Consider the following 13,900-nt stretch of genomic DNA (forward strand, 5'->3'; position numbering starts at 1 on the left):
TCACCAATGACCTCCTTCTTGCCAACTCCAATGGCTCATACTCTGTCCTAATCCTCCTCGACCTCTCAGCTGCCTTCGACACTGTGAACCACCCCCTTCTCCTCAACACGCTATCTGACTTTGGCTTCAGAGACTCCATCCTCTCCTGGTTCTCCTCTTATCTCTCCGGTCGTTCATTCTCAGTCTCTTTTGCAGGCTCCTCCTCCCCCTCCCATCCCCTTACTGTGGGGGTTCCCCAAGGTTCAGTGCTTGGTCCGCTTCTGTTCTCGATCTACACGCACTCCCTTGGTGACCTCATTTGCTCCCACGGCTTCAACTATCATCTCTACGCTGATGACACCCAGATCTACATCTCTGCCCCTGCTCTCTCCCCCTCTCTCCAGGCTCGCATCTCCTCCTGCCTTCAGGACATCTCCATCTGGATGTCTGCCCGCCAACTCAAACTCAACATGTCCAAGACTGAACTCCTTGTCTTCCCTCCCAAACCCTGCCCTCTCCCTGACTTTCCCATCTCTGTTGACGGCACTACCATCCTTCCTGTCTCAGAATCCCGCAACCTTGGTGTCATCCTCGAATCCGCTCTCTCATTCACCCCTCAAATCCAACCCGTTACCAAAACCTGCCGGTCTCAGCTCAGCAACATTGCCAAAATCCGCCCTTTCCTCTCCATCCATACCACTACCCTGCTCGTTCAAGCTCTCATCCTATCCCGTCTGGACTACTGCATCAGCCTTCTCTCTGATCTCCCATCCTCTTGTCTCTCCCCACTTCAATCCATGCTTCATGCTGCTGCCCGGATTATCTTTGTCCAGAAACGCTCTGGGCATGTTACTCCCCTCCTCTAAAATCTCCAGTGGCTACCAATCAATCTGCGCATCAGGCAGAAAGTCCTCACCCTGGGCTTCAAGGCTGTCCATCACCTCGCCCCCTCCTACCTCACCTCCCTTCTCTCCTTCTACAGCCCACCCCGCACCCTCCGCTCCTCTGCCGCTTATCTTCTCACCGTACCTCGTTCTCGCCTGTCCCGCCATCGACCCCTGGCCCACGTCATTCCCCGTGCCTGGAATGCCCTCCCTCTGCCAATCCGCCAAGCTAGCTCTCTTCCTCCCTTCAAGGCCCTACTGAGAGCTCACCTCCTCCAGGAGGACTTCCCAGACTGAGCCCCTTCCTTCCTCTCCCCCTCGTCCCCCTCTCCATCCCCCCCATTTTGCCTCCTTCTCTTCCCCACAGCACCTGTATATATGTATATATGTTTGTACATATTTATTACTCTATTTATTTATTCATTTTACTTGTACATATCTATTCTATTTATTTTATTTTGTTAGTATGTTTGGTTTTGTTCTCTGTCTCCCCCTTTTAGACTGTGAGCCCACTGTTGGGTAGGGACTGTCTCTATATGTTGCCAACTTGTACTTCCCAAGAGGTTAGTACAGTGCTCTGCACACAGTAAGCGCTCAATAAATATGATTGATTGATTGATTGATTAACAAATGCCATAATAATAATATAGTAAGTGCTTAACAAATGCCATAATAAGAATGTAATAAGTGCTTAACAAATGCCATAATAATAATATAATGAGTGCTTAACAAATACCACAATAATAATAATATTGTAAGTGCTGAACATATGCCATAATAATATAGTGCATGCTTAATAAAGGCCATAATAATAATATAGTAAGGACTTAACCAATACTATCATAAGAATAGAGTAAGTGCTTAACAAATGCCATAATAATAATATAGTGAGTGCCTAATTTATACCATAATAATAGCAGAGTGAGTGCTAAACAAATAATATAATAATATTATAGTGAGTGTTTAATTTATACCATAATAATAGATGAGTGAGTGCTAAATATCATAATAATCTAGTGAGTGCTCAACAAATGCAACAGCAATGATGATAATATTTGTAATTATTGTAAATCTAGGGGGATAAATCTAGGTGGACCAATCTCTCCCTTCAGTTTTGCCATTTTTCTAGAGGTTGAACGTAAGGGCCCGCTGGGAATCCTAACTTCTGCGAGCAGGCGGGATCCCCGGGGGATGGGAGAAGATGAGAGTCGTACGTTTTTCAGGAGTTCATAAAACCGGCTCCTCTTTTTCTGCGGCATGTTGTTCTGGGAATATTTGCCACCGGTTCTGGGCTCAGATGGGAAGACTATCAGAGATCTAGGGCACGTTGTGGCGATCGTGAGTGCCGTGGCTGAGACCTTGTGAGGGCTAAGGAGGGAATCCATCAATCAGCGGGGTGCATAGCACTGCACTAAGCGCTTGGCAGGCCACACTAGGTCAGAGTGAGTAGACACATTGGATGCCCACTGACTGGCTACTTGTTTTGTTTCGTTGTCCGTCTCCCTCTTCAAGACTGTGAGCCCGTTGTTGGGTAGGGATTATCTCTACCTTTGGCCGAATTGGACGTTCCAAGCGTTTAGTCCAGTGCCCTGCACAAGGTAAGCGCTCAGTAAATACGACTGAATGAAGGAATGAACGAGCTTGCGGTCTAGAATTAGTCAAAAGATCAGTGGTGTTAGCCAGCGCTCACTGTGCACAGAGCACTGAATGAGCGATTGGAGGAGTCCAATTTAATAGAGTTGGTGGCCGTGATCGCTGCCCCAGTGAACTTACACTGTACATGGAGAGGCAGGCATTAGTCAATCAATCAGTGCTATTTATTGAGCGCTTGTGTGAAGAACACCGAATCAAGGAACTGGAAGAATATTCATTCATTCATTCATTCATTCAATCGTATTTATTGAGCGCTTACTGTGTGCAGAGCACTGGACTAAGCGCTTGGGAATTCCAATTTGGCAATATATAGGGACGGCCCGTACCCAACAACGGGCTCACAGTCTAGAAGGGGGAGACGGACAAGAAAACAAAACATATGGTCAGGTGTCAAGTCACCAGAATAAATGGAAGTAAAGCAAATCATTGACCAAAAAAAATAGAATAGTAAATATGTACAAGTAAAATAGAGTAATAAATCTGTGCAAACATATATACAGATGCTGTGGGGAGGGGAAGGAGGTAGGGCGGGGGGATGGGGAGGGGGATATGAGGGGGATATCATAAGACTATTATATAACAGAGTTGGTAACGGTCGTTCTTTCTCAGTCTCTTTTGCAGGCTCCTCCTCCCTCTCCCATTCTCTCACTGTGGGGGTTCCTCAAGGTTCAGTGCTTGGTCCCCTTCTGTTCTCGATCTACACGCACTCCCTTGGTGACCTCATTCGCTCCCACGGCTTCAACTATCATCTCTACGCTGATGACACCCAGATCTACATCTCTGCCCCTGCTCTCTCCCCCTCACTCCAGGCTCGCATCTCCTCCTGCCTTCAGGACATCTCCATTTGGATGTCTGCCCGCCACCTAAAGCTCAACATGTCGAAGACTGAACTCCTTGTCTTCCCTCCCAAACCTTGTCCTCTCCCTGACTTTCCCATCTCTGTTGACGGCACTACCATCCTTCCCGTCTCACAAGCCCGCAACCTTGGTGTCATCCTCGACTCCGCTCTCTCATTCACCCCTCACATCCAAGCCGTCACCAAAACCTGCCGGTCTCAGCTCCACAACATTGCAAAGATCCGCCCTTTCCTCTCCATCCAAACCGCTACCCTGCTCATTCAAGCTCTCATCCTATCCCGTCTGGACTACTGCATCAGCCTTCTCTCTGATCTCTCATCCTCGTGTCTCTCTCCACTTCAATCCATACTTCATGCTGCTGTCCGGATTATCTTTGTCCAGAAACGCTCTGGGCATGGTACTCCCCTCCTCAAAAATCTCCAGTGGCTACCAATCAATCTGCGCATCAGGCAGAAACTCCTCACCCTCGGCTTCAAGGCTGTCCATCACCTCGCCCCCTCCTACCTCACCTCCCTTCTCTCCTTCTACAGCCCAGTCAATCAATCAATCAATCAATCAATCGTATTTATTGAGCGCTTACTATGTGCAGAGCACTGTACTAAGCGCTTGGGAAGTACAAATCGGCAACACATAGAGACAGTCCCTACCCAACAGTGGGCTCACAGTCTAAAAGGGGGAGACAGAGAACAGAACCAAACATACCAACAAAATAAAATAAATAGGATAGAAATGTACAAGTAAAATAAATAAATAAATAAATAGAGTAATAAATATGTACAACCATATATACATATATACAGGTGCTGTGGGGAAGGGAAGGAGGTAAGATGGGGGATGGAGAGGGGGACGAGGAGGAGAGGAAGGAAGGGGCTCAGTCTGGGAAAGCCTCCTGGAGGAGGTGAGCTCTCAGCAGGGCCTTGAAGGGAGGAAGAGAGCTAGCTTGGCAGAGGGGCAGAAGCAGAACCAGAACTCTGGGGGAGAAAGGCTCGTTACCCAGTACCTTCTCTGTGGCTGATTTGATGGTAATCTGGTGACCCTGAAAGTGACTGCCGTCAGAACAACCGAACCTGAAGATGCCACGGAAGTCTCATTATGCAGTCGATAATTCCCCGAGGATCCCTGAGGCCAAGGAGCTAACTGTGGGCTATTTAACAGATGAAGAGGTGCTAACTGCCGGAGGGAGGGTAAATCTTTCTGGAGAAGACCGGGATGCCAAACAGGGAGTGCTGGGTTTAGGCCTGGATGCCACCTGTCCGGTCGCCGTCCTGCTAGGCGGTCCCTCCGGGGGGGTGGGAGGCCCCCGGATGCGGGGACGCTCTGAGAATGCAGCAGAAGTATCTCTGCGCACCAGTTCAGAAGACGAGGTTGTGCAGAGGCGATTCCGCTGGATTCCCGGGGATGCGGGGGGCGGCGGCTCGGTCCCCTCAGTCAGGCGGTCGATTTCCTCACCTTCTGCAGCATCTCTATGGGCTGCCACTGCTGGTTAATCGAGAGCAACTTTTGAGGTTGCGTAGGATCCATGCTCTCCCATGGCCCAGGATTTTGGGACCTGCTGAGGCTCGGCGGTTGCACTTGAGGGTCGCTGAGAGATGGACCGCTCCGGACCGTTGTCGAGCGTTGTCATCCGAGTCATGGCACCAAATTACGGTAGAAGCGAAACTTTTCAGACTCTGAGCAATCCGACTGGCTTCCCCAAATTTCCGGAAGATACTCCCATGTCACAGGAGTTTCAAGTTTCAGTCCGCACCCTCCGTTCCTCCACGGCTCACCTCCTCACTGTACCTCGCTCTCGCCTGTCCCGCCATCGACCCCCGGCCTACGTCATCCCCCGGGCCTAGAATGCCCTCCCTCTGCCCATCCGCCAAGCTAGCTCTCTTCCTCCCTTCAAGGCCCTGCTGAGAGCTCACCTCCTCCAGGAGGCCTTCCCAGACTGAGCCCCTTCCTTCCTCTCCCCCTCGCCCCCTCTCCATCCCCCCATCTTACCCCCTTCCCTTCCCCACAGCACCTGTATATATGTATATATGTTTGTACATATTTTTTTACTCTATTTATTTATTTTATTTGTACATATCTATTCTATTTATTTTATTTTGTTAGTATGTTTGGTTTTGTTCTCTGCCTCCCCCCTTTAGACTGTGAGCCCACTGTTGGGTAGGGACTGTCTCTATATGTTGCCAATTTGTACTTCTCAAGCGCTTAGTATAGTGCTCTGCACATAGTAAGCGCTCAATAAATACGATTGATGATGATGATGAATAATAATGAGGACGGTATTTGTTAAGCGCTTACTATGTGCCAAGCACTGTTGATGATGGTGATGATGGCATTTGTTAAGCGCTTACTATGTGCCAAGCACTGTTGATGATGGTGATGATGGCATTTGTTAAGCGCTTACTATGTGCCAAGCACTGTCGATGATGGTGATGATGGCATTTGTTAAGCGCTTACTATGTGCCAAGCACTGTTCTAAGCACTGGGAGGGATACAAGGTGATCAGGTTGTCCCTTATGGGGCTCACAGTCTTAATTCCCATTTTACAGATGGGGGAACTGAGGCCCAGAGAAGTGAAGTGACTTGCCCACAGTCACACTGCTGACAAGAGGTGGAGGCGGGATTAGAACCCACAACCTCTGGCTTCCAAGCCCGGGCTCTTTCCACTGAGCCACGCTACTTCTCTATTCATTCGTTCATTCAATCGTATTTATTGAGCGCTTACTGGGTTCAGAGCGCTATACTAAGGGCTTGGGAAGTACAAGTCTTCATTCAGTCGTATTAATTAATTCATTCATTCAATTGTATTCATTGAGCACTTGCTGGGTGCAGAGCGCTGTACTAAGCTCTTGGGAAGTACAAGTCTTCATTCAGTCACAATAATTCATTCATTCATTCAATCGTATTTATTGAGAGCTTGCTGGGTGCAGAGCGCTGTACTAAGCGCTTGGGAAGTACAAGTCTTCATTCAGTCGTATTAATTAATTAATTCATCCATTCAATCGTATTTATTGAGCGCTTGCTGGGTGCAGCGCACTGTACTAAGCGCTTGGGTAGTACAAGTTGGCAACATTCCCTGTCCGCAACGAACTGACCGTCTAGAGGGAGCGAGGGAAGCTCTCCCATTTCATTCCAGGCCTGATTCGAAGAAGACCCGTGAGGAAGGTGAACTTGATTTTCCTGATTTTAAAAATAAGCTGACGAAATCGAGAGAAGCAAAGTGGCGTGCCCAGGATCACACAGCAGGCAAGTAGCGGAGCCGGGATTATGCTCTTTTTTATTAAACCCCGCTCAGGGTACTATTTACAGGACACGGGATGACTAAACTGGGGACAGATTCATTCATTCAATCAATAGTATTTATTGAGCGCTTACTGTGTGGAGAGCACTGTACTAAACGCTGGAGAAGTACAAGTTGGAAGAGATGTTCTGGTCTGAAGCAGAGGCTGAGAAAGGCGACGTTTTTTATATAATGATGATGGCATTTGTTAATCGTTTACTATGTGCCCAGCACTGTCCTAAGCGCTGGGGTAGACACAAGGTCATCAGGTTGTCCCAAATGGGGCTCCCAGTCTTCATCCCCATTTGACAGAGAGGGAACTGAGGCCCAGAGAATTGAAGTGACTCGCCCAAAGTCACCCAGCTGACAGGCGGCGGAACCGGGATTAGAACCCACGACCTCTGGCCCCCAAGCCCGGGCTCTTTCAATAAATCAATCAATCGTATTTATTTAGCGCTTACTGTGTGCAGAGCTCTGTACTAAGCGCTTGAGCCACTGAGCCACGCTGCTTCTATTTGTTACGATATCTTTAACATCGTTACTATATCATTATTCAGTGCTTAGAACAGTGCTTGGCACATAGTAAGCATGGCTCAGTGGAAAGAACCCGGGCTTTGGAGTACGAGGTCATGGGTTCAAATCCTGGCTCTGCCAATTGCCACCTGTGTGACTTTGGTCAAGTCACTTTACTTCTCTGGGCCTCAGTTCCCTCATCTGTAAAATGGGGATTAAGACTGTGAGCCCCATATGGGACAATCTGATTACCTTGTATCTATCGCAATGCTTATAACGGTGATTGGCACATAGTGAGCGCTTAACAAATATCATCATTATTATTCTTATTATAGTAAGCACTTAAATACCATCATCATCATCATTATTATGGTATAATATTACTATTATTATTCTAATTACTGTTCTATTCTATGAGCCCACCTTCTTGACTATGAGCCGACCTTCTAGACTGTGAGCCCACTGTTGGGTAGGGACCATCTCTACATGTTGCCAACTTGTACTTCCCAAGTGCTTAGTACAGTGCTCTGCACACAGTAAGCGCTCAATGAATATGATTGAATGAATGAATGAATCTACATTCTGGGCTGTTCCACTGTTCTATATAGAAACAGCAAGGCTCAGTGGAAAGAGCCCAGGCTTTGGAATCAGAGGTCATGGGTTCAAATCCTGGCTCCGCCACTTGTCAGCTGTGTGACTTTGGGCAAATCACTTAACTTCTCTGTGCCTCAGTTCCCTCATCTGTAAAATGGGGATTAAGACTGTGAGCCCCATGTGGGACAATCTGATTACCTTGTATCTACCTCAGTGCTTAGAACGGTGCTTGGCACATAGTGAGAGCTTAACAAATATTATTATTATTATTATTATTATTATTATTATTATTTTATTATAGTAAACACTTAAATACCATCATCATCATTATTATGGTATAATATTACTATTATTATTCTAATTAATATTCTATTCTATGAGCCCACCTTCTAGACTGTGAACCCACTTTCTAGACCGTGAGCCCACTGTTGGGTAGGGACTTTCTCTATATGTTGCCAACTTGTACTTCCCAAGCGCTTAGTACAGTGCTCTGCACACAGTAAGCGCTCAACAAATACGAATGAATGAATGAATGAATCTACATTCTGGGCTGTTCTGTAGAGAAGCAGCGTGGCTCAGTGGAAAGAGCCCGGGCTTTGAAGTCAGAGGTCATGGGTTCAAATCCCGGCTCCGCCACTTGTCAGCTCTGTTGACTTTGGGCAAGTCACTTAACTTCTCTGTGCCTCAGTTCCTTCATCTGTAAAATGGGGATTAAGACTGTGAGCCCCATGTGGGACGACCTGATTACCTTATATCTACCTCAGTGCTTAGAACGGTGCTTGGAACATAGTGAGTGCTTAACAAATACCATCATTATTATTATTATTATAGTAAGCACTTAAATATCATCATCATCATCATTATGGCATAATATTACTATTATTGTTCTAATTAATGTTCTATTCTACTAATCTACATTCTGGGCTGTTCCACTGTTCTATAGAGAAGCAGCTTGGCTCAGTGGAAAGAGCCCGGGCTTTGGAGTCAGAGGTCATGGGTTCAAATCCCGGCTGCACCACTTGTCAGCTATGTGACTTTGGGCAAGTTCACTCATTCATTCAATCGTATTCATTGAGCGCTTACTGTGTGCAGAGCACTGTACTAAGCGCTTGGGAAGTACAAGTTGGCAACATATTCATTCATTCTTTCAATAGCATTTATTGAGCGCTTACTGTGTGCAGAGCACTGTACTAAGCGCTTGGGAATTACAAGTTGGCAACATATTCATTCATTCATTCATTCATTCAATCGTATTTATTGAGCGCTTACTGTGTGCAGAGCACTGTACTAAGCGCTTGGGAAGTACAAGTTGGTAAAATATAGAGACGGTCCTTACCCAACAGTGGGCTCACAGTCTAGAAAGGGGAGGGACAAGTCACTTAACTTCTCCATACCTCAGTTACCTCATCTGTGAAATGGGAATTAAGACTGTGAGCCCCCCTGTGGGACAACCTGAGCACCTTGTAACCTCCCCGGCGCTTAGAACAGTGCTTTGCGTATAGTAAGCGCTTAATATATGCCATCGTTATTATTATTACTCTTCTAAGAGCTGGAATAGATTACAAGTCCATTAGGTTGGCTACGGTCTTTGTCCTGCATGGGGCTCACAGCCTAAGGAAGGGAGAGAATAGGGGACCTGAGGCACAGAGAAGTCAAGTGATGCGTACAAGATCACACAGAAAGCGGTTGGCGGAGCGAGGATTAGAACTCAGCTCCTCAACACTTCCAGGGTTGTTAGTTTGAGGGTCCCTTGGAGGCTGCAGAGACCCTGCCCAGAGAAGGCGTCCATCAGCTTGGCTTCAAGGCTGTCCATCACCTCGCCACCTCCTCCTTCCCCTCCCTTCTCTCCTTCTCCACCGCAGCCCGCACCCTCCACTCCTCTGCCGTCGCTCGCCTCCTCACCGGGCCTCCTTCTCGCCCATCCGGCCGTCGACCCCCGGCCCGCGTCCTTCCACCGGCCCGGAATGCCTTCCTTCCACACATCCGCCAACCTATCTCTCTTTCTCCCTTCCCACACTTCCCACACTGAGAGGCCTTCCTAAATACGATTAGAGAAGCAGAGTGGCTCAGTAGAAAGAGCTCGGGCTTTGGAGTCAGAGGTCCTGGGTTTGAATCCCAACTCCGCCAATTGTCAACTCTGTGACTTTGGGCAAGTCTCTTAACTTCTCCGAGGCTGGAAAATGGGGATTAAGACTGCTTTGCATATAGTAAGTGCTAAATAAACGCCATTATTATTATTATTATTATTCTCTGGGCCTCATCTGTAAAATGGGGATTAAGACTGTGAGCCCCCAGTGGGACAAACTGATCACTTTGTAACCTCCCCAGTGCTTAATAAATGCCGTCATTATCATTATTATTCTCTGGGACTCAGTTCCGTCATCTGTCAAATGTGGATGGAGACTGAGCCCCATGTGGGACAACCTGATCACCTTGTAACCTCCCCAGCACCTAGAACAGTGCTTTGCACATAGTAAGCGCTTAATAAATGCTATTATTATTATTATTGTTGTTGTTAATATTATTCCCACACTGAGCCCCACTTTTCCTCTGCTACTCCTCTCCTCCCCATCGACCCAACTCCCTTTCTCTGCTCTACCCCCTTCCTCAATAAATACGATCGAATGAATGAAGTCTTAACCTGCCCTCCATCCTGCCATGGCCTGTGATATGGTTCCTTGTACCATATTTCTTTATTTATATTAATGTCTGTCTCCCCCTCTAGACTGCAAGCTCATTGTGTGCCGGGAACGTCTGCTAATTCTGTTGAATTGTAGTCTCCCCAGCATTTAAACAGCATGGCTCAGTGGAAAAAGCCCGGGCTTTGGAGTCAGAGGTCATGGGTTCGAATCCCAGCTCCGCCAATTGTCAGATGTGTGACTCTGGGCAAGTCACTTAACTTCTCCGTGCCTCAGTTACCTCATCTGTAAAATGGGGATTAAGATTTTGAGCCCCCCGTGGGACAACCTGATCACCCTTTAACCTCCCGAGAGCTTACAACAGTGCTTTGCACATAGTAAGCGCTTACTAAATGCCATCATCATCATCATCATCATCATCATTAAGTACAGTGCTCTGCAAATAGCCACTAAATACCATTGATCGATTTGACTGAGTGGGAGAAGCAGCATGGCTTAGTGGAAAGAACGTGGGCTTGGGAGTCAGAGGTTATGGGTTCTAATCCCGCCTCTGCCATTTATCAGCCGTGTGACTTTGGGCAAGTCACTTCACGTCTCTGGGCCTCATTTCCTTTATCTGTAAAATGGGGATTAAGACCGGGAGCCCCACGTGGGACAACCTGATGACCTTGGATCTCCCCCAGCGCTTAGAACAGTACTCGTCACATAGTAAGCATTTAACAAATACCATCATCATTGGTATTATTTTTATCATGAAAACTGGAGGAGCTTGGGTTCAGCTGTAATTGCAGCTTTCCTCGTTTTGGAGAAAAATTAAAGCTGCTGGGATTTTTCTCAAATATTTTCCTTCCTGGGCAGCATTTCCCAATAGTCAATCCATCGATCAATCAATAGTGTTGATTGAATGTCTTTCACCTGTAGATGTCGCGCCCTGGGTAGAGGGGAGCACAGGAGAAAATACAAAGGAGGAAAGAGTAGGATTTAATCCTCATTTTACAGTTGAAGTAACTGGGGTCCAGAGAATAATAATAATAATAATAATGGCATTTACTAAGCGCTTACTATGTGCAGTAAGGGGAGCACAGGAGAAAATGCAAAAGAGGAAAGAGTAGGATTTAATCCTCATTTTACAGTTGAGGTAACTGGGGTCCAGAGAATAATAATAATAATAATAATAATAATAATAATAATAATAATAGCATTTATTAAGCGCTTACTATGTGCACAGCACTGTTCTAAGCGCTGGGGAGGTTGCAAGGTGGTCAGGTTGTCCCTCGTGGGGCTCACAGTCTTCATCCCCATTTGATGGATGAGGTCACTGAGGCACAGAGAAGTGAAGAGACTTGTCCAAAGTCACACAGCTGACAGTTGGCAGAGAAGGTATTTGAACCCATGACCTCTGACTCCAAAGCCCGGGCTCTTATCTGAGCCACGCTGCTTCTCTGAGAAGGGAAGTGACTTGCCCCAAGTCACAGAGCAGACGAACGGCAGAACCGGGTTTAAAGCCTAGGTCTTCTGATTCCCAAGCCTGTGCTCTAGTCACTAATAATAATAGTATTAATACTAGAGTAGGATTTAATCCTCATTTTGCAGTTGATGTAACTGGGGTCCAGAGAATAATAATAATAATAATAATAATAATAATAATAATAATAATAATAATAGCATTTGTTAAGCCCTTACTATGTGCCAAGCACTGTTTCCCACACTGCTTGGATAACTTAATATTTTCACCTCCATCAATCCCACAGCACCCTATTTCCTATTTCCCCACAAGGAAGAAATCGTCAACGACACGGCGCTGACAGTGCCTTCTAGACTGTGAGCCCACTGTTGGGTAGGGACGGTTTCTATATGTTGCCAGCTTGTACTTCCCAAGCGCTTAGTACAGTGCTCTGAACACAGTAAGCGCTCAATAAATACGATTGATTGATTGAGGGAATTCCTGCTCCTGGGATTCTCAGAGATCCGGGAGCTGCAGCTGGTCCACGCCGTGCTGTTCCTCCTGGTCTACCTGGTGGCCCTGGTGGGGAAATCTCTTCATCGTTGCCATCACAGTCCTCGACCGGCGCCTCCAAACCCCCATGTACTTCTTCCTCAGGAACCTGTCCGTCCTCGACCTTTGCTACATCTCCGTCACCGTCCCCAAATTCATCCACAACTCCCTGATCGACCGTAGATCCATCTCCTTCCTGGGCTGTGCCACCCAGGTCTTCTTGGTGGTCCTGTTTGCCACCTCGGAGCTGTTCCTCCTCACGGCGGTGTCCCACGACCGCTACGCCGCCATCTGCCTCCCCGTGTGCTACGAGGTTATCATGGACCGAGGGGCTTGCGGGAAGATGGTGGCCGGCTACTGGTTCGGCGGGGGGCTGAACGGAGTCATCCACACCGCCGTGACTTTCTCCCTCCTCTTCTGTGACACCCACGCCACCCGGCAGTTCTTCTGCGACATCCCTTCCCTCGTGCAGATCTCCTGTTCCAGGCGCTCCATCGACGAGCTAGCCATTCTGGGCTTCAGCATGTTCCTGGGCCTCTGCTGTTTCGTCGGCATCATCGTCTCGTACGTACGCATCTTCCGGGCCGTGCTGAGGATGCCGGCCTCCAAGGGCCGGGCCAAGGCTTTCTCCACCTGTCTGCCCCACCTCGCCATCTTGTCTTTATTCATAGTGAACGGGGTCTTCATCTACTTCAAGCCCACGTCTGACTCCCCCTTGGCCCTGGACCTGCTGTTGTCCGTGTTTTACAACGTGGTGCCCCCAGCCCTCAACCCCCTCATCTACAGCCTGAGGAACCGGGACATGAAGACCACCCTGAGGAGAATGATAACGGGGAAATGCCTCTAAAATGGCGATCGAACCTTATAACGATGGCATTTATTAAGCACTTACTATGGGCAAAGCACTGTTCTAAGCCCTGAGGGGGGGGGGTTTACAAAGGTTGCAGACCTTCTTCTCCCCGAGGTCAGAGGCCCTTCTAGCCTGGGAGATTCTGTGTCCCCACCCTTTGGGGTCGTTCACGTGGGAACTGCTGGTGACCCTGGAGTCTCCCCCGGAGAAAAATTGTCGTCCAGTTGCTGAGACCTCGTAGCTTAGTGGAAAGAGTCCGGGCTTTGTAGTCAGAGGTCATGGGTTCATATCCCATGGGTTCCTCATATATGTTGCCAACTTATACTTCCCAAGCGCTTAGTACAGTGTTCTGCACACAGTAAGTGCTCAATAAATACGATTGAATGAATGAATGAATCCCGGCTCCGCCAATTGTCGGCTGTGTGACTTTGGGCAAGTCACTTCACTTCTATAGGCCTCAGTTACCTCATCTGTAAAATGGGGATGAAGACTGGGAGGCCCACCGCGAGACAACCTGATCACCTGGTGACCTTCCTAGCGTTTAGAACAGTGCTTTGCACATAGTAAGTGCTTAACAAATGCCATCATTATTATTATCCAGGACTACCATGCCCAAATGGATCGTATAATGCCAACCGTCTACAAGGAATGGTGGCCGTGGAGA

The 13,900-nt window shown here is 47.6% G+C and overlaps 1 protein-coding gene across 1 annotated transcript; it reads left to right on the forward strand.

Annotated features, from left to right (window-relative positions):
- Positions 1–5,004: 5,004 nt before the first annotated feature.
- LOC119923250 (olfactory receptor 14A16-like) lies at positions 5,005–13,477 on the forward strand. Its single transcript, XM_038742717.1, has 3 exons — positions 5,005–5,112; positions 12,700–13,171; positions 13,461–13,477. The coding sequence occupies exons 1-3, from the start codon at positions 5,005–5,007 to the stop codon at positions 13,475–13,477; spliced, it is 597 nt and encodes a 198-aa protein (XP_038598645.1).
- The last annotated feature ends 423 nt before the right edge of the window (positions 13,478–13,900 follow it).

The sequence above is a fragment of the Tachyglossus aculeatus genome, unplaced genomic scaffold, assembly GCF_015852505.1.
Source record: "Tachyglossus aculeatus isolate mTacAcu1 unplaced genomic scaffold, mTacAcu1.pri scaffold_164_arrow_ctg1, whole genome shotgun sequence".
NCBI lineage: Eukaryota > Metazoa > Chordata > Mammalia > Monotremata > Tachyglossidae > Tachyglossus > Tachyglossus aculeatus.

Coding starts and splice junctions, on each gene's coding strand:
- LOC119923250 (XM_038742717.1), top strand. CDS start 5,005: ATGGCACCAAATTACGGTAGAAGCGAAACTTTTCAGACTCTGAGCAAT. Junction 5,113..12,699: donor CACAGGAGTTTCAAGTTTCA/GTCCGCACCCTC, acceptor GTGTGCTACGAG/GTTATCATGGACCGAGGGGC.